The sequence below is a fragment of the Podarcis erhardii genome (genome assembly GCF_964252035.2).
Source record: "Podarcis erhardii genome assembly, chromosome: Z".
Classification (NCBI taxonomy): domain Eukaryota; kingdom Metazoa; phylum Chordata; class Lepidosauria; order Squamata; family Lacertidae; genus Podarcis; species Podarcis erhardii.
The window spans coordinates 36,490,559-36,511,939 of NC_138504.1; the positions used below are offsets into that span (position 1 = coordinate 36,490,559).

At 47.9% G+C, this 21,381-nt stretch overlaps 1 protein-coding gene across 5 annotated transcripts in view; it reads right to left on the minus strand.

Annotated features, from left to right (window-relative positions):
* Positions 1 to 2,843: 2,843 nt before the first annotated feature.
* AK8 (adenylate kinase 8) overlaps positions 2,844 to 21,381 on the minus strand; it is a 103,883-nt gene continuing 85,345 nt past the window's right edge. For 4 of the 5 annotated variants that reach the window (XM_081847148.1, XM_081847147.1, XM_081847149.1 and 1 more), the window contains 2 exons: positions 7,374 to 7,454; positions 2,844 to 4,742 (listed from right to left, as the gene is read on the minus strand). In XM_081847148.1, the coding sequence (XP_081703274.1) occupies positions 4,487 to 4,742; positions 7,374 to 7,454 (337 nt within the window). In that variant the 3' untranslated portion in view covers positions 2,844 to 4,486. The remainder of the gene's footprint in view (positions 4,743 to 7,373; positions 7,455 to 21,381) is intronic. The other variant, XR_014152540.1, reaches the window with a different exon arrangement.

Sequence of the window (21,381 nt, forward strand, 5' to 3'; positions counted from 1 at the left end):
CTTAACAGAAACGCGTCTTCGGGATTCTCGGCGCGACAGTTTCCGGCGAGGAGTGGGTGTACCTATGGGGGGTCCTGAGACTTCTCCACTGTTTTCACTAGAAGTCTCTCGGAGCCCTCCCTCCAACTCACTTTCTCTCTGAGCTCCTTCTCTCCCCCTGCTGGTACCTTCCTCTGCTGCCGAGTCTCTCTTAGCGTCCGAGAGCCCTTCCACCACCTGCCTTTCCGATGGCAGTTCCCTGACACCCTCATAATGCAGGCATGTAAGCAAATTGGCTGCCTCTTCAGCCTCTGCCTGGGGCCATTCTGTTTGGCATTCCTCTATCCAGTCAGGAGGCACACTCACAAACAGTGATGTGTTTTTGCACAGGGCAAAAACAGGTTGCCTCCTTCTAAAGTCAGATTATTTCTTGCCCATTTTTGTGCATGGCATGCGCTTCCAGTTCCAAATCAGACAGGAAGATGTGTGCCTGCTAGCAGAATCTGGGAAACATTTCTCTTGAGAATGTAGCAAGTTGGTGGATGGGACAAGAGTTGCATGTTTTAGGGGCCACACAAACATCCAAGGACTAGTTGTTGTTACCTGATGCACTCCTAGCTTGCTTTCTTGTGCTTGTGCTCTCCTTGCCAAATGTTTATTTGGCTGGAATCAGATGCTAATCAAATCCAGCCCAGCTCCCAAATTGGTTTTGAAGCATCGTCTTCCAATTATAAAAGTAATTCCTCCTCTCACCCGCTGAACCTTGTGTAGCATTAACAGGGCCTCTTACTATGCAAAGTGGATGCAAAGGCCTCTTTCGTTTCCCCAGTAATTAAATGAATGTCAATTGTTTTAGTTGTTTCTGAGGGAGAGTCCTACAAGAGTATTAGCATGTTCTGCTAACCCAGACGGCCTGCACTCCAGGCCTGGCGGAAGCCCTTGGGGGGTTGACCACTGACCCGATAACTCTCTGGGCGGACACACCGGCTGCATCTCAATGAGCCGGCCTCATTCGGTTTCTCTGCGACTGGCTGAGCGGAACTAATATTGCCGACGCATATAGATGAAAGAAGGGGGGGGGGAAGGGAATAGCTTTATGGCTAAATTAATTAAGCAGATGTACCTGTCTAATTAAAGAGCCACTGTCCCCTTTGTACCCTCACTTGCACGGCAAACAGTATTTAAATGCGCGGCCGAGCCGTTTCGCCTATCAATATTTAGTAGGAACACTCTGATGGAGGTGATATTAGCAAGATGTACTCTCCATTTATTATTAATAGCCGCCATTCCAATTTATGCACGGGAGTGGCAGTGTAGCTTTACAAGCATTGGGCCAGGGCCTGGGGTTGGACAGGAGGCAGCTGCTGAGGTAAGCAGCCACGCATCCCACCGGTAAGGGGAAACCCGTCAGAAATGCCCCAGGGTCGAGCCACTGCAGCCCTTTCACAGGTGCCTGCTGACGTCATGCTGCTGAGCTCCAGCAATCCAAAGGTTGCCCTTGGTCTGATGTCACAGCCAGAAGCAAGAGGTGAGCAGGGGCTAGTGGGCCACAGGGATTGCTAGGTGACACCCCCCACATCCACACCCGTTGGGCTGGGGAGGACAAGGAAAGAAGACCTTGCCTACTGCTGATCTGGAGCCTGGCCTCCTTGCCAGAGATTGCAACCACGTCCACAGCAAAATGGCAAAGGGGGAGCCAGGTGGCAGTGGCTGGAGCTGCAGTCGAAAGCCCATGCACAGAGGCATGGCAATGGGCTGAAGCCAGAGTAACCAGCCTGGGAGGGTAAGAATGTAAAGCAGTATATTGAGCTTTGTCTGCTTCTTGTGAGGTTGGGGGCAAAGATGGTCCTTCAGGAAACATGAAGAGGACTTTGAGTCATTGAGGCGAGCTGGAAGCACATATAAGAAAGAGCCGGGGGCTATAATAGGAGGTAGGGAACCTCAGACCCAGGGGTCAGATGTGGTCCTCCAGACCACACCCACTGTCCCCTTCACTGACCCTACTTCTCCCCCCTGAATGCTTTTGCCTGGCTGGGATGTATCCTTGAATTCTACTAATGCTTCTTTCCTGCATGGATGGAGCACGAGAAGAAGTGTGCATGCACACGAAAGCTCATACCTAGAACTAACTTAGTTGGTCTTTAAGGTGCTACTGGAAGGAATTTTTTTATTTTGTTTTGAGAGAGGGGTGTGTGAGTCTGTGTAGAAACTGGCCTACTGCACAATGTGTAAAATCCACATTTGCCTCTGACTCTGCTCACCACTAGCACATGGTGCTCAGCAAGTTGCCCTGAAGGGAGTGTGGCCCTCGGGCTGAAAAAGACAGCCAACCGTGGACTATAGAGAAAGATGGACCTATTGGGGGCCTTTTAGTGCAGAGGCTGCCTGGGCCTGCATGGTTCAATTCATGCTCTCCATTCCTTTGGTCAGAAGCGATGTGGCAGTGTATAGATAAATTCCTTAGGTCATTGGCTAAAGACCGGAGAGACGACCTGCTGGAAAGGAAAGGGAACTTCTAGCTCAAACAGACAGTTCATGGGTTCTCTGGAGTCCCACTCAAACACCTGCTGACTCAGCAGGATCCTGGCCCCCTCCACCAAAGAAGACGCCTGGTGTCACCAAAAGGGCACAACTGGAGTCCATCAGCCATCTGCTATGAGATGCACAGACGCTTCCCCCAAATATGTCTGGCTCTGAGACAGGATTATGGCCCCATTGTTTGTTTCCATTATTATTTATCATTTCCTTTATAAAAGGCTTTTATGTTCTGTTTTCCTCCTTCCCCCAACATTTCAATGGCACCTTTTAATTTTTTTTCTTCCAGCGCAAGTCGGCCAACATCACACAATAAGGAGGCTGGAACGTAAGTTCAGAGAGCTTTTAATAGTCTGTTCTACAATCTTCTGACCCAAGAACACATCAGGCAAAATTTGGGAGGAATTAGATTTACAGCTTGCCTTGAACAATCATCCATATAGGAAAGGACAGGATGGGGTGGGGGAGAGGTTTTTCTTCTGTCACTGAGCCATGGGAATTAGCAGGACACAAAAATCCAAAAAAAGAAAAGAGAAAAATCCTGTTTGGTTGATAATCAAGAATGTTACCACCCCTTTAATTTCTCTTGGGAAAACAAAACATCAAATTTACAGGAGGAGGTGGGGGTTTCTAGTCCAACTGGATGCTCTCAGGTCTAACTCTCAACATATGGATACTAGCAGTCTGCTGCCGCCTATTTTAGGTCAGGTTTGAGGAACCTGCAGCATTCCAGATGTTACACACCCAACTTCAACAACATCTGGAGGGTCACACGTCTCCCATTCCTGATCTAAGGAGCAGCATTCCCTAGTGCATGCAGAGAGGGGAAGAATGTCTCTATTTAGAAGAGGCATTCCATGTGAGAGACAATGCCTCTTCTTAGATCAAAGTGGGACTCCTAACTCCTATCAGACTCCTATCAGACTCCCAACTCCTATCAGCCTCAGCCAGCAGGGCAATGGTTGGGATGGAGAGCTACAGGTTCCCCACCCTCTTGTAAGAAGCAGGGCTGTTTGCAGCAACACTTAAATCTAGATCAGGAAGGTGCCTTATCTCTAGCCCTGAGATTGGTGACCTGAGTAGGTGGAGCCAAAAGACCCTGCTCCACTGATTAGCCAAAGGCAGGAGGAAGCACTCACAGTTCTGCTATATATACCAGGCCCAGGGGATCCTGAAAGTTTATGATACCCAAGTCATTGGTGAGGAAACTGGCCCTCCAGATATTGTTTGACTCCAACTCCCATCAGCCCCACACCAGCAGCCTGACCAATCTGGAGGGCCCCAAGTTCCCCGCTCTTATTATAAGGAATCCATTGAGGGTTTTGTAGGCTGTGGGGAACTTGTGTTTCCTGGCCCCGTTGAGCGTCTGCAACCTCCTGGGTAGAGGGGGTGGGGTAGCTTAAAGCAAAGGTTAGTGCAGGATTGATGTAAAACATGTAATTAAAATTTTGAAATAAGGAACAGTTAAGGATGGTAATTATATATATATAATGCATGGGATATATATATATATATATATATATATATATATATATATATATCCCTTTTGTGGAGATATATATGCAGGGTGTGGGTGGGTGTAAAATGCAGGGGATACGCGCGCGCACACACACACATATGGAGATATATATATATATATATATATATATATATATATATATATGGATCCACAAAAGGGGATAGATAGATAGATAGATAGATAGATAGATAGATAGATAGATAGACAGACAGACAGACAGACAGATATAAAGATAGATAGATATTTCCCCCCTGCATCTTCTTGTATATATATATGGATCCACAAAAGGGGGGAGGGAAGTCCAATGGGATATGTGTACTGTTTTGTTTTTCTTTTTAATTGTTGTTTGCAAAATTTGAAAATAATTTTAAAAATTATTTTAAAAAAGTAAAGGAAAACAACGTAAAACAAAGCCAAGCCAAGCACTTGCCTAATCATTTTCAAGAAGACACTTCAAGCCATTTGTAGTGGGAAGCCTAGGGTGGTGGGTCGGGGATTGACAATGTAGCTTTCGATGTACTCAAATACTGTCTGAGGGTCTTGGTCGCCATTGATGAAAATGGCATCTTCGAATACAGTCTCCAAGCCTTCGGCGATCCTCAAGTAAGCGTCCACTTTGAGTTTCACAGCCTCTTCCAAGTCCCTCGGATGTATCAGGAGGCGTTCACTGGCTTCCTTGGAGGCTGCCGGTTGGTACAGTGTGTGGTACCTGGAAATGGGGCAGAACAGTAAAAAGCTCAGAGACGAAGCTCTACCCTACCTTTTTAAGAGTGTTCTGGTGACAGCAGGAATGGGGAACCTGTGACCTTCCAGCCCCTGTAGCCACAACAGCCAATGGTCCAGGGATGAAGGGAGTTGAAGTACAACAACATCTGGAAGGCCACGGAGTCCATCACACCTGTTTTAATAAACAGCATTCCCTACTGCATGTAATACATGGAAGGATGCTTCTCTTTAGAAGAGCAGTCTCTCATTTGAGAGAGGGGAGCACCTCTTCTTCGATCAGCAACTGTGTAGCCCTCCATATATTGTGGGACTCCCAACAGCTCCAGCCAGCATGGCCAATGGTCAGGGGATGCTGGGAGTTGGAGTCGAGCAACATCTGGAGAGCCACAGGTTCCCCAATGCTGACATAACAACTGTCAGGTCTGCCTCTAGATCCCAGCTCACAGAGGACCAACGCCCGGTGGATATAATATACAAAGTCTTTATTGAAGTTTAGTTTCCATTTCAAGGCTCTGGGTGCGCAGACCCACGTCTCAACGCTAGACCGGCTAAGTCCCCTCTGACTCACTGCTCCTCCCACACCAGTTTAAGATCCTCGCCCGGCTCCACCTCCTACACTGTTCTTTCCTTCGCTGGGTCTTTCTGCCCTCTGGGGTCTCCTCCTTCCTGGACTCTTCTGACGCTGACCCCCCTTGGTCTTCCCCTTCCTTCCGGCGGGCTTTAGGACCTGGCTCCCTACCCGGGCTCCCTGCTGTGCCGCTCGCCTGTACATTTGAACTTGGCGCACGCGCCCAGCCGGTAACCTTCCTTCTGACCGTTTCCCCGCTTCCTGATGTGGGCGTGACCAAACCTGACTCCTCTCCTCCCGCTGGTGGTGAGAGCACTGGTCCCGATTCCTGGGACTCCCCCTCCCCACTGCGCTCTGGTGAGGAAGCTGGTCCTGATTTCCAACTGCTGCTCAGGGACTCCCCGCTGGCCCCTTCCTCCTGGGGCTTCCCCCCTGGAACCCCCCTCGCCCTGGCCATCGGCGCTCCCTTCTGTGAGTCCTCCGATTCGCTGGAGAGGCTTGTGGAATAACTCTTTCCACTGTCACTGCCTGCTCCCCCCTCGTACTCCTCCTCCTCACTCTCCATTTGCTCCCCCTCCTGTGTCTCTCCTTCTGAACCCCTGACATCCATCCCCCCTCGAAGCCCCCCCTTCCCCCCTCCCCCTCTTCAGGTGCGGGTTCCGGGTGCTCCAGTGTTGTGGGGGTAATTTCAGGATACAGTTCGTCCCCCGAGGCGTGCATCCAGCGTGATAAGTCCGGGAAGTCCTCCATGGGCTCGTCGACGGCGAATTCCTCCACTTCCATCTCCTGGGCGGTGTGTTCGAAATCTGAAGCCGCCCCCAAATCACCCAAGACCCCCTCTCCCTCTGTCGCCTGAGGTGACTCCACTTCCCAGGGTCCCTTCGGCATGTCTCTGCGCCAGCCCACTTCGGGTTGGTCCTCCCACCAATAAGATCCCCCCGTGCCAAACCCTGAGAGTGATCCCTCTGGGGAACTGCCTGGGCTGCTAACCACACCCAGTCTCCTACCCTGATGTGGGCGTGACCAAACCTGACTCCTCTCCTCCCGCTGGTGGTGAGAGCACTGGTCCCGATTCCTGGGACTCCCCCTCCCCACTGCGCTCTGGTGGGGAAGCTGGTCCTGATTTCCAACTGCTGCTCAGGGACTCCCCGCTGGCCCCTTCCTCCTGGGGCTTCCCCCCTGGAATCCCCCTCGCCCTGGCCATCGGCGCTCCCTTCTGTGAGTCCTCCGATTCGCTGGAGAGGCTTGTGGAATAACTCTTTCCACTGTCACTGCCTGCTCCCCCCTCGTACTCCTCCTCCTCACTCTCCATTTGCTCCCCCTTCTGTGTCTCTCCTTCTGAACCCCTGACAACAACATATAGCCATAATTCAGAAAAAATACTCTTTAAAAACACAGGAAAATTGTTGGCAAAAGTGCTCACAATTAAATCAACCAAAGCTGGGGAGGCTTGGCCTACAGTTTTCTGGCCCCTGAACAAAGATTTTTTTGTTTTTAAATGGCAAGTCTTGGATTCAAATTTACAGTCTAACCCCAAAGGTAAATTCCCTTTCTCTTGCTTGTCTGGATGGAGGACAGAGCAGTGTGTGTGAGCGTGTGATGCAAATAGCTTACTGTGTAAATGCGAAAACTGACACTGGTTGATCTGCCCACATTTGCCTCTGGCTCCTCCCATCACTGGCATGCAGCCCTTGCAAGGTTGTCTAGAAGGGAAGGCAGATTTTCAGCTTAAGAAGGGTGACCCACCCCTGGAGTAAATGCAAATGCAGACACGGTTACTGTCATTCCAATGGAAATTCATCTCGCCCTAGTGGCGAAGGCTGTGACTAGGTGCATATGCCTGCTCAGTCTGCTGTCCAGGTGAGGCTGTCTGTTGAGAAGGGTAACTCAGGGCTGTCTTTGAATTGCATTTGGACCAGACATCCTTTCAAAAAGTGAACTGTATTCTGCAAAACAAAAACAAAAAACACGCCGCCCCCCTAGATTTGGATAAATTTTCCAAAGCAGGGAAACTATCCCCAGCACACTTGCATTGGTGCTACTAACCTTTCTCCAGTGACTGGGTCAAGCATACGGTAACACAGGCGCTCCAGAATGGACTCAGGTGTGATGTGCAGGAAAAACACCCTATGAAGAGAGTGGAGAGGGGGAAATGTTCAGTTAATGCCACTAGCAATAGCACACTGACTGTTTTTTGAGAACAGCTGAATTCTTCCTATACGGTAGGCCCACAACTTATTCCAGGGATCAAGCCTAATGCCAAAATCACGTATAGTCAAAACTCGTTGGGTTCTGTGGCAGGTGGGACTGCCAAAGTCATTTGCACCCGTTTCTGCCCCCTTTTTGATTTTTAATAGGGTTTTTTGTTGTTGTAGTTGTTTGCCATGCACACAAATTAAATGCACCCAGTTGCGGGCATACTGTATCCTAAATAATAATGATCTTTGATTAACAATACAAGAAGCTGCCTCGGTCCAAGGCCAGGGTCTGTTCCCGTCACCTGATGTACTTGGTCCTCTAACCTGCAGAAGCCTTTTGGATGCTGCGGTCCCTCTCAATCAGCCTCCAAGTTAAGAGAGAGGATTTCTCTTCCATCAAAGGGACCCTTGTGGTGCTATCTGGATGGAATGTTCCCAGCAGCACCAAAGTTCTGTGTCTAGGTGCCATTTTAATTTCCCACATTGCCCTCATTGGAGCATCATTAAAATGGTGGCCTTCAAGGCAAACTGGAGTGTCACAGCTTTGAAAAAGGTGAATTCCATGCTAAGGATCATTAGGAAAGGAACTGAAACTAAGAGTTAAACTGGGGAACTTGCTCCCACAGGAGGCAGTTATGGCCACCAACTTGGACGGCTTTAAAAGAGGATCAATTTGAAACTTTTATATTCTTTTTCTTTTATCTGTTTTTCTTTTCTGTATCTCTGTATTCTGTAAAATTAATAAAAATATTTTAAAAAATAAAAAATAAATAAAAGAGGATCAGGCAGGTTCATTGAGGAAAGGGCTATCAATGTCTACTAGCCACGATGGCTGTGTGCTACCTCCACTCTCAGAGGCAGTGATGTCTCTGAATGCCAGCTGCTGGAGATCACAAGTGCTTGCTGGCTTCCCATTCGGGCATCTGTTCAGCCCCTGTGAGAACAAGACGATGGACTAGATGGGATCATTGGCCTGATGCAAAAGGGCTGTTCTTATGTTGGGCTATTATCCTTCTTTAGGCATTACCAGTAAGCCCTCATGGAGCCCAGGAAGCTCAGTCCATTTGAACCTGGGGTTTCAAAGGAAGGAAAGGCAGGAGACCTCTCCACAGAGGATGTGCCAGAGTTCCTTCCTGTGCTGGCTCCTTCCCTAGATTTTGTTTCTGAGCATGCCTTAAAGTCTAATCTACACAGAGGGATGAGCTGGAAGAAATCTGGCCTGTATCATTGCCAGTTGAGGGAGATACGGTACATATTTTTAAATGCACCCCAATATTAAAAACGCCCTGCCACACATAAATATTGTTTATCTATTTAAAATGAGCACAACGAAGGCCAAGATTGAACTTTTGTCCTTGATCTCCTAGTTTTCTCTTTGCATGGTGTGTAAGTGAAAGAACTGAGAGGAGCATTTGAATCTGGAACTGCCCCACCCGCAGGCTGAAGAGGGGCAATCTGTTCCACCACTCATTCATCATGTATATCATTTTGACCCTTGGGAGAAAAGCACCAAGACTTACACTCCTGGGCTATCCCAACTGACTGTGTGTGCTCCTATTTTCAGATGCTCCCCTGAGCCCAAAGCCCCCCGTGTGTAGTAGGCCAGCACTTGAGGGAGATGACTATGTTAACCCTCTCTCACTTCTTTACTATATGAAGGGGAATTTTTTATGCTCATTCATTACTACAGCCACCACTTTTCAACCCTGAAGTATGAAGTGCATCCCAGGATTTCTCATGCCTCAAACTTCATAATGCAGGAAATATCTTTACCGAAAGGATATTGGAAGAGGTAACTTGGAAGAGGGGGAAATCTCCTGTTTATTATTTAGCTTTCTGTCTTTCTCCTCTTCCCTAATCCACTCCAAATTCTTTGTAGAAATGAACTTTTATTTTATTCTGGGCGGTGGGGAATAGGATATTTTGCTGGCTTTCCTCAGAATGCAATTTCTCCCTGCGGCTGGCTTCAAGGCTATACTGCTTAGTTTTTATATTTCATTTCAATTCATTTGGGGGGGGGGTGCATGCATGTGCCTCTCAGACCGGTTAGTGTAAGCTTTAGACATTCACCAAAGGGAACATTTTATCCTTACTGGGGAGAATCAGATCAGATGAAAGCCGGAGGGTTCTATCATCGTGGCATGCACGTAGCAAGATTATTTGGCTCCTTTGTAGAACTTAAAGTTATGAAAATCATCTCGCTGGCTCTTCAAATGTTTACAGATAATGACTTCCACTTGCATTGAGTTAAAAAAAAACCCACAAAAAAACCCACACACCTCAGCCCAGCATTAAAAATAAAAAAAGCAGAAGATCTCAATGATTCCAAAGACAGGAGGAGAATATAACAGTTTTCAACAGTCTTTTATCCTTTACACTCCAAACATTTTGTTTCTGCTTTGTTTCTGTTGCCCAACAACCGTCTAGAATTGTGATTGTCACAACAGGTAACTAGTGATAAAGTGTATTGAGATGAATATTCTAGCAGAAGGCAGGGAAAGGCGCACACGGGGGGGGGGGGCAACAATGTCTGCTTATACAGTCCTGATAATTGATACGGCTCCCCCTATTATTTTCCAAAATAAACAAAACAAAACAAAAAAAGAAGGAAAGGATTATAACCTGCCATATCAAGGAGCCTTGTCGCTACTCATAGTCACTAAGTTGAGAAAAAGAGAAATGTAGCAGGAAACTGAGAAGGAAAAGCCAAAGACCCACCCCTCGTAAGAAGCTGCCAGGAAGATGAACAGTGGAAGAGCCTTGTCGGAAATACACATTTTGTGTGTGGAGAAAGTGTGTTTTATTATTCAGTCTGGTGTCAGCAATAAAGACAAGCAGAGGGAGGGGGGGTGTTGTAGGGAGTCAGGTGGGTAATTCCTGACTCAGACGTGTTCATTGCCTAAATCAGCCATAGGGGAATCATAGAATCATAGAATCATAGAGTTGGAAGAGACCACAAGGGCCATCGAGTCCAACCCCCTGCCAAGCAGGAAACACCATCAGAGCACTCCTGACATATGGTTGTCAAGCCTCTGCTTAAAGACCTCCAAAGAAGGAGACTCCACCACACTCCTTGGCAGCAAATTCCACTGTCGAACAGCTCTTACTGTCAGGAAGTTCCTACTAATGTTTAGGTGGAATCTCTTTTCTTGTAGTTTGGAACCATTGCTCCGTGTCCGCTTCTCTGGAGCAGCAGAAAACAACCTTTCTCCCTCCTCTATGTGACATCCTTTTATATATTTGAACATGGCTATCATATCACCCCTTAACCTCCTCTTCTCCAGGCTAAACATGCCCCGCTTCCTTAGCCGTTCTTCATAAGGCATCGTTTCCAGGCCTTTGACCATCGTTTGGCCTTCCGGGTTTTGCTGAACAACAGCTTCCATCAGCCCCAGGAAGCATGGCCAATGGTCTGAGATCATGGGCGCTGTAGTCTAGTAACACCTGGAGGGTCAATGGGACAAGCAAGGGACAAGCCATCACCAAGCCCCTACTACAGGCTTCCTCAAACTCGGCACTCCAGATGCTTTGAGACTACAATTCCCATCATCCCTGACCACTGGTCCTGCTAGCTAGGGATCATGGGAGTTGTAGGCCAAAAAGATCTGGAGGGATGAGGTTGAGGAAGCCTGCCCTACTATATCCCAGCATCACCCAGCAGTTGAAGAAGGAGGCCATTTAAATGTGTCTGTGGGAGAGGGGTTATTGGTTCGTTCACTTTTGTTTTCGTTTTATTATATGTTTCGGGTTTTCATTTTGTGTTTTTATGTTGCGAACTACCCTGTGATCTTTGGATGAAGCGCAGTATACAAATTTAATAAACAAACAAACAACCACATTCTGAAGAGGATTACAAGGCATCTTTCCATGCTGCCAGAACTGCACAGCCCATCCTATTTACTGGTCTCCAGGGATAATCAGTTTGGTTTCCTGAGCAGAAGATTCGGAGCTGGAGAACAGAGGACAGCTCCAGCCCCACTATTAGGAAGAGCAGCAGGTGCTTGCGGGGGCCGGGGGGGGGCGGGGAGCATACGGATGTAAGCAGGCAGCAATTTCCATCCAGTCCTCCGTTCTTCACAATCAGCACTGTTTCCATTCTGCTAGGGTTCAGCTTCCACTAAACCTACATTATTACTCCCACTGTCTGCTAAAAATTAATTACAAAGAGTTGTATCCAACTAAGTTTTGCTCTACCACTGAACTACAGCCCTTCCCCAATTATTTTAGCTTTTATAGATTTTTACTGTTTAAAATTTTTGAACCAGCCCCAGCGGGCATGGTTAATAAGTGCCCTATAAATGCCCTCCCTCCCAAAAATGTATAGTGTTCTTTCTACGTGTGTAGAGCAGGTATCCGCATAGATATCAGGAGTGGATGCAATCAGACTGGGATGCTTAATGTTGATTTGGGCCCTGGGGTGGACAATGGAAATCTGTTGGATGTGGACCAGATGGAACGGGAACATTCTTGTGGGCACAAGTTGGAACTCCTGGGTGCTAAACTATGGAACTCACTTCAACAGGAAGTGAGTTGGTGACGGCCACCAACTTGGATGGCTTTATAAGAGGATTGGACAAATTCATGGAGGAAGATAATGGCTATGAGTCATTCTGGCTAAACTGCCTCCAGTTGGAGGCAGTAATGCTTCTGAATACTAGGAGGGGAGAGAGCTGTTATTCTTGGGTCTTGGGAGAACAGGATGTTGGACTAGATGGGCCATTGGCCTCATCCAGCAAGGCTCTTCTCATGTTTTTAGTGGTGGTTGTTGCCCATTGGGACCTTGTAGGGCAGAAGGCAGTGACCCTGCCAGTAGACAGAGACAGAGCCAATGACAGGTGAGGCTGGAAGCAATCAGAGGTGGGGCCAACTCATTCTAGTTCTGTCCCCATCCTCCTCCCTGATGAGTTCTACAAGGGCAGCACTGAAACCATGGAGGAAGAAGCTGGCTGGCAGAGCCAACCCCTAAAGAGAAAAAGCAGGCAGGTGGGGTAGAGGGGCACAGGAGGGCTGTGGTTGGTGGGGCAGTGCCCCTATATGCCCTAATGGACCAGCCTCCTCTGGTTAAAAGCTACTTTTAAACTTCTGCTTTTATTGTGAGACAGCAACTTTCAAAAATAGAAGGCCATTCATCTTGTTCTCAATTTGCTAAAATAGCCTATACATCTTCCCCTTGGTAAGCAGGGACCAGCTGCCTGCTTTCCATTCTGCATGCTCTGCACTCGGCGGGGGGTGGGGGCGTGGGGGGCACTGGCTGATCCTTGCTTAAAATGGGAGCATAACTGATAATGCCACAACTTCCCCCAGCTGTGCCTAAACCTGAGAGGGAGAGAGAGAGATTACTGCTGTTAACTATACAATTGCCAAATGTTCCAGGCCTGCCTTGCCATGGCCCCAGAACAATATATATCCACAGAGAGGAAAGAGGCGGTGAAATCCAGTCTTCCTTCTTAGCCGTGTAAGGCTGTCATCTAGGGCAGGTGCAGGGAATCTTTGGTGTTCCAGATGTTGCTAGACTACAATTCCCATCAACCTTAGCCAGGAAGGCCTGGGATGATGACAACAGTTCAGGAATATCTGGAGGGCCAAGGGCTCCCCCCCCCCTTGATCTACGGTGACACTGCAGAGTGAATAGCTTAAGAGGTTCCCACAGACACACTTCCTGCTCTGCCTTGCACCTTCTGCTTCTAATTAGGAAGGAAGGATTTGATGCAGTTCACGTTCAAATCCACACTTTGTGATACAATACATAAACTGTAACACAGCCCTCCTTCAAAATTCACACTTCTCCAAATTTTGCAATGCAGTCCTCTCTAGCCAAGTGATGTATACAAAAATGCAAGGAGAATCTGCTCCAGCTTTTAAACTAACCACAGTTCTCAATGGGAACTTGGTAACTGTGGTTACAGCCAAACTACAGTTTAGTGTTACCAGGCTCTCCTCTTTGCTGAGTCTTATGACTGGCAAACTGAAGAAGGGGGAAAGAGCCTATTCAGGACATCACAGTCTGCCCAACTGATTCACAGCTTTTTGTACTTCAAAGCGGAAAAACTGACATGGCCTTCATGCAGGAGAAGTCTCTCTCTTATCTTACCAAATCCTGAACATATACAACTTTGTTCTGATAATATTATATAGGGGATCAATCAGCTTCAGGGCAAACATGTCCAGTCTAATCCTCCTCCCCACCCCGTTCCGGTCACCAAATCTGCTAGGAATCAGGAATATCTGGTTGTAGCCAATGAGCAAACCCACTGAAATTACCAGATCTAAGTGAACCATACCCACTAATTTGATGTCTGTTCTGCATAAAGCACTGAATACAACCCATCATCCACTGAGGGGGTGTTATATAAGCATACGGGGGGAGGGGAAGCACAGGCAATGCAAACATTTTAAAGGCTTTTCAAGATGTCCGTAAAGTTTCTATAGAGAAATTGCTCATAATGCCCCACTTTTAAAAAAAGAAAGAGGCTAGGAACTGGTGGCATCAGCAACTGCTCTTGAAATGACATCACATCTCTTCATGCAAACACACACACACACACACCACCTCTCTCATTTTTATTCTCTGCCTCCTCCTCCTCTCTCTCGTTTGTTATTCCATCATTGTCAGATTCCCCCCAGAGTTTGCTCCAATGGCACTTCACAGATCAGGAATAAAGATGGCAGCAGCAGGGAGCTCCTTCGGTGGACAACTGAGCTGGCCCCATTTCCCCTAATTGTGAGCTTAATCGCAGCTCGTCTCGGCAAGGAGGGAGCTTCTGTGGCTTGGAAGGGAGCAGAGAAGACAGAGCCTTTTGCTGTTGGAGCCACAGGCATAATCAGGATCCGTACAATGCCGGGAAAGAACTTTTGTGATGCTGCAAATGATTCTGAACACATACAGGGAAGGGATGTACCTCATCTCAATATCTCCAGGTAGAGCTGGGAGACTCCTTGCCTAAAACCCTGGAGAGCTTCTTCCAGTAAGTGTAGACAGCACTGAGATAGAAGGACCAAAACTCTGGCTCACTATGGCAGCTTCTTATGTTCCCCTTGGGCTGCCCAGCAGACTTTCTACCCTGCAGTTGGGGCTCCTACTGAATTGTCAGCTGGCTTGCTTGCTTCCCTACCTGCCTGGCTCTCGGTCGGCAGCCCCAACAGACGCCTTCCAAGACTACCATGCTGTCTGAAGAGGCCTAAGTTTGGTCAAGGACAAATATGATGACATCACACAAGGGCCAGTAGACAACCTCTCATTGCTACAGCCATAAGGTGAGGGAAAAGCAGGTCAAGACAACCGAACAGCATCAGAACGCAGATGTTTGTTTTGGCTACATCACCTGTGCCAATTTTCTACATTAACATCAAAATAAGATGATAATTGGCACAGCTGAAATGCAAGCTGAGAAGTCCCAGGTTCAGGTGTCATCTCGGCCACAACCTCATCCACTGGCCTTGGTAAGTCACTGCTTTGGCCCATCACTTTCCTGGGCCATCAGCCACGCTTAGTGAGAGCTGATGTGAGTTGTAATTCAGCAGCATTCAGATAGAAACGCCCCCCCCCCCCGCTTTAAATACCTGAAAAATGCTATTTAAATTGCCAAGTATTAGTATAAAGAAATAGCGTTTTAACACTGTCTGTGTCCACAAAGCAAAGTTAATCCCTTTGGCCAAACGATAGTGGCAGAAACTTTTCCAGGGGCAAGATCTATGCCCTTGAATAGTCTTAATTTTTTGAAGAAGAAAAGGAAACACATTGCAAATGCAAAAGAGGGAGGGGGGGGAGGAAAAGAGCCGATGATGTGTCACTTTACACACGTGTCAAGAGTAACCAATTTCCTAATAGGGAATAAATTTCCCCCATTTAAATACTGTCAAACAGAACCTCTCCAGCCTAATAGGGTTCGCTTCTGGGGAAAACGCAAAATAAATCGGATTAAATATTTATATTTCATAGTATTAATTAAGAGGCAGGAGGGAGGGAAAGAGTGGGGAGGAAAGCAGTCCATCAAGAGAACCCCAATATGTTCGGCGCGTCCCCAGGAAGCCAGAGAAAAGGAAATTTCACAATCAAGTGTGTAAGTGTTCCAAAAAAGGGTGCTGAATATTTTATGAATATTTGTCATAAGACAGAAATAATAACCACCGTGCAGAGCTATTAGAATTAATATTTATGCTGCCCACCATGAAATATTCATGGGGACAGAGAAACGGGGGGGGGGGGGAGACGGGCGCCCGTTAAGACAAGAAATAATTTACATTGGGTTCGGTTTACCCGCCGGCTTGATGTTTAAAGACGGGTTGACAAGGCTCCGTATGAATCCGTCAGTCACTTCCAGCCAGTGGGTGGGGTGAAGAAGGGAGGGATGGCAGAAGCAAAAGTGGGGAGTGGTGCCAGGGGGAGAAAGGGTCCAGGCTGCTGACAGCTCACAGATTGAGTTTCTGACAGCCCTTTTTAAAAAAAGGGAAAAAAGACCCTAAACGGCCCCCCCTTCTTCCATTGCCGGAGGCGGTCGGTATTTTGCCACACCGTACATCGGGCGCTCTCCCCTTCCATCTGCTGAAATTAACGAATTAATGAGTGCGATCCATTTTACAGTGGGGCCCCAGGAATGTTTACTGGTGATTAAATTATAATGCAGGAGGAGCTGTATAATTCATGAACCAATTAAAGGAAGTGTTAGTTGATTTGATGGGAAGCGCAAATACAAAAAGCATTTAACTAATAGGGAACCGCGGGCCGCCCACCCGCCTCAGCTCTCTCGGATTACGCGGCTAATTGCTCTGCTTTATAGGGCTGTCACAGATAGCCATGCATATTTCATTGTTCTCAAAGACTTCAATTGTTTGCATGCGTGTCTCTACTGTAAGATGCAGAAGCCCGGCCAAATTTCAGTGTAGTTAAGGCACTCCCCCGCTTCAAAGGCCAAAGTGGAGGATGTGGGGGTAAACCAGGTAGAGAGGAGCGGGTGCCCGATGCTTGGGGTGGGGGGAGAGAGAGAAACTTAAGGCCACCGAATTGAATGTCACTCAGCAATTACGTGATTAAAAAAGTGTGGCGTACACACACAGCCATCTTTTCCGTTGTGGCCTTTTCTAGATGCTTGTTTGCAAGGCTCTCCAAATTTATTACTGTGTTTGCTAAATGCTCCCATTTCCTCCACCCCCTTTTTTTTTTAAAAAAAAAACAGAGATTGGGTGGTGAGGGGCACGGGGAAAGGTATGAAAAACTGGGGATTCAAATCACTCCAGAAAGCACAGCCTTCTGTGGCTTACACTGATGGCCACCAACTTAGATGGGTTTGAAAGAGGATTAGCCAAATACATGGAGGAGGAGAGGGCTATCAGGGGCTATTAGTCACAATGGCTGTGCTCTGCCACTGCAGTTGGGGGCAGCATTTCTTCTGAATACCTGTTGTTGCAAACAACAGAAAGGGAGACTGTTCTTGTGCTTGAATCCTGCTTGTGGGTTTCCCACAGGTATCTGGTTGGCCACTGTGCGAACAGGATACTGGACTAGATGGTCCACTGGCCTGAACCAGCAGTCTCTTCTTAGGTTCTTTGGGCTCCTGGCCAAAATGACCAGCCAGATTGGGTGGTGAGTACTAGCTGCCCACTGAGGCAGAGGCTTAATGCCCCACTTGTACAATAATAATTGTACTGGCCTTGAAACCTGTAAAGTGTTGGAAATTAGGTAAATAAATATTAAATAGATTATCCCCTGGCATCTTAGATTGGGAGAAACAATACAATGTGATAATCATTTCATATTTTAAATTAACAGCATTCTTTGGGGGTTTAAGACTGAGACTAGGAAGAGGGTATTGACTATTGATGGCTACTGCTCTTCTAACTATACACTGCCTCTGGTCCTGCTTGGCTGCTATGAGAACAGGCTACAGGAGTAGGTGGCCTGATCCAGCAGGCCCTTCTTATCTTTTCATGTCTGATGTCTTGGGCCAATGCTTGAGCTAATAGCTCTGCAAAGTGGACATGCAGTGGACTGGCAAAGGAATTGCTATATTGGCTGGTTTAGGAGGCATGTTTCTCACTCGCCCCGCACTTGTCAAAACGAGTCTGCCATCTTGGCTCAAGCTGACCAGCCACAGCCCCTAGAAGCTTAAGAGAAAACGGGTTCTTAACGAGAATGAAAAGAATGTCGCTTTTCACACAAAATGTTGTGGTGTGAAAAACAGCCAAGAAGATTTGAGCTGAATGATAAAATGATGAGTGGAATTTTAGTACTGCTCTCCTGAGAGGCAATGACAAGATGCATCAGGAGTTTATGCTCTCGGAAGAAACCTATGCATTTCTTCTATAACTTCTGGATTTTGCTCTCCTCTAATAGAGCTGGCCCCAATGCCTGTTGGTTTGAATTTAAAGCAAAAACTACTTGATATTTCTGTGGGGTAGGAATTTCTCTGGGGGCAGGGGCAATAGGTTGTGCAAAGAGTCCTTCTTTTGATGATACTGGAAAGTACCACCATTTTCTCCTGACGTGCTATTTAGTGATACTCCAATTTCAGTGGGGGGGGGGGAGGTACAGTTGGAGGGTCTGACTTCCATCTGGGATGCAGACCTAGATGTTTAGTCTCTGCTCCTTGTTCTAGCCTTCTCACTCCTCTAGAAGGTACTGTTAGCATATCCACTGAGCAATCTGGGTTGGTGCTGCTGTTGCTAAATGCCAGATCAATCCATAATAAGACCATGCTCATCCATAACTTGATCATGGATGAACAGGCTGATTTAGTCTGCATTAGTGTGACTTAGATAAGTGAGTTGGGTTGCCTTGCTTTATGCAGCTGTGTCCACCTGGGTACTCAGTACAGCACTAGGCTAGGCTAGAATTGGGGGGGGGGGACTTGGAGGGAGGTGTGCTATTGTCCATCAAAGCACTACCCCCTTGACCAGAAAGCCTCTTGATCTTGGGACAGGGTTGGAGGATCTGCACTTGGAAGCCAGGCCATAGAGAGAGATTGGGGATGCTGCTGGTTTACTGACCATCCTGTTGCCCAGAAGCATCCCTGAGAATCCCTGGCGAAAGTGGCCTCTAGGGTATTGTTGGAGGACCCCAGGATGATAGTCCCGGGTGACTTCAAAATCCATGTGGAGGCTACCACTGGGTAAGCTCGGGACTTCATGCCCTCCATGACAACCAGGGGTCTCTCTCAAATGGTTCAGCACATCAGGCACGGCACACTCTTGATATAGTCTTTGCCCCTGTACAAAGGGGTATAGGATGTTAGTCAGCCAAAGGCCTGGTTGAAAAGGAATGTTTGCACCTGACACCTAAAGGTATATTATGAAGGCTCTATCTGATTCTCCCTGGGGAAAGCAATCCACAAATGGGAAACCGCTGCAGAAAAGGCCCGTTCTCGTGTTGCCACTCTCTGGATTTCTCTTGGAAGAAGCACACCAAGAAGGGCTTCAGATGATGAACACAGGGCCCAAGTTGGTTCATGTGGGGAGAGGTGGTTCTTGTGGTCCTGAACCATTTAAGGCTTTATAGGTCAAAACCAGCACTTTGAATTGGGGATGGAAACTAATCAACCACTGCAGTTAGACCTATAAGTTACCAGAGCATAGGCAACACTAGTTAGGCTACTCCTGTCCAGATAGGGGGAAGCTGGGCCACCAGATGACATATTGAGGATGCAATGGAGGCAGCAAAGTATGCCTCTTTTACTGCCTTCATTGCCACTAGGTAGGCTCGATGATGAGCCCTCACCAGTGTTCACTTGCATTTGATCAGATCTTTCCTCCATTTGCATTCGAGCCATCTCCCATTTTGTTTCCTCACCCTAAGCTCTGGAGGATACCAGGGAGCTAAGCAGGCTCCACAAGGTGGGAGAGGGAGGTTAGGGGCGATTGTGTCAACAGGCTGATCCATTTGGATGATCCATTCAGATGTTCCAGAGGTCAGCCAGGGCTTTGACAGGAGTGTCAGTCATATCAGCCAGAAAATCTCCCAAAGTGATCTGGAAATCTATTGGATCCATCAGCCTCCAAGGATGGGCCATCCCTTCTGCAGAGAGGGAAAGGTGCTGAAAGCCTAAATGTCAACAGGAAGTGATCTGACCATGACAAGCTGAGAAAACAAGGTCCAGAGTGTGGCCTGGCACAGTGTTGGGCCACTGACATGCTGGGATAGTTCCATGCTTATCTTGGCAGCCATGAAGTCCTGAGGCACCCTAGAGCCAGTCACCTCAGTATGGATGTTAACGATCACCCAGAACCAACAGTCTGGGAGGCCTCAACACCACCTCTGAGACCAGCTCTGTCAGCTCAGACAGGGAGACAGCTGAGCAGCAAGGCAGGTGGTAAAGCAGCAGAATCCCTAATCTGTCCATGTTTCCCAATACCAGGAACATACACTCTAGTTCCCTCTAACTGGACAGAGATCCTGGAAAGAGAGATGAAATCAGCAAGTCCCCCTTCCCACCCTTCAAATCTGCTCTGCTGCTGTACTGAGTGCCAGGTGGTGGGCACAGCTGGCTCCACCCTGCTCACCCACCCAGGCCTCAGTGATGCAGAACAGATTGGCCTCCTCATCCACAATCAGATCATGGATGAGGGAGGTCTTACTCCAAGCCCACCTGGCATTCAACAACAGCAGCCACAGAGCCAAGTGCTGGCTGATAAGATAAACCCAATTCCCCAGATTGGAGGAGGGGGTAGAACATGGCAAAGTCACTGGCTGCCTGTGCTGTGTGTCCCTTACCCAGCCTGCTCAAACCCCCGCCCCATATTATACCTCCCCCTACCCTGAACCACAGTGACTGGGACGGAGGAGCTGCTCTCCCCAGCTCCTCTCTTCCCATGCACATCCCACAAAAAATAATAGTTTAAAAACATACAAGATAGAAACAGTTAAAAACAATTTAAAACAATTTATACAACTGGGGCAATAATAACAAAATCGAAACCAGCTAAACAATACCTTAACTCAAATGTCCTGACTGCTGACAATCTTAGTCTCCCTTTGGAACGGTGCAATATAGAACAGCACAATGAAACAGGAGGCTGACATGATCATTCCTGGGCATCTCCCCCCATTCCACATTTGTAAGAAATCAATATTTTAGTGTGACAGAGTGTACACTTTGGAACTCCTGCCTATTGTGTCTCTGCTGTACCTTTTTTAGCACCTGCTAAAAACATTTATGTTTAGACAAGTCTACCCAGGTTTGGGGTTTTTTACAATCAAGTGGTATATACATTTCATTAAGTAAAATAAAATACATATCTGTCAGGGGTTCAGGAGCAGAGACACAGGGGAGAGAGGAAACGGAGAGCGAAGGGGAAGAATCTGAGGGCAGCGTAGGGGAGTATGACAGTGGCCCGAGAGATTCCATGAGCTTCTCCAGCGATTCAGAAGATTCCCAGAGGGGGGCGCCTATGGCCAGGGCAAGGGGTTCCCAGGGGGGACACACCAGAAGCAAGGGGCTAGCGGGGACTCCCAAAGCAGCAGCGGGAGATCAGGACCAGTTCCCCCACCAGAGCGGAGTGGGGGGGAAGAGTCCCATGAATCAGGGCCAGCGTCTCCTCCAGTAGGGAGAGAAGATGAGTCAGGGCTGGCCACGCCTCCATCGGAGAGTGAGGGAACGGAGGGGAAGTCAGGTCCAGCTACCCCCCCCAAGGGGGGAAGCAGTGACAGGAGCAGTGAAACGGTCAGAAGGAAGGTTGCCGGCTGGGCGCGCGCGCCAAGTTCAAATGTACAGGTGCGCGGGACAGCAGGAAACCCGGATTGGGAACCAGGTCCTAAAGCCCGCCGGAGGCAGGGGGAAGACTCAGGGGACTCAGCGTCAGAAGAGTCTAGAAAGGGCAAGACCCCAGCGGACAGGAGGACCCAGAGGAGGAAAGAGCAAAGGAAG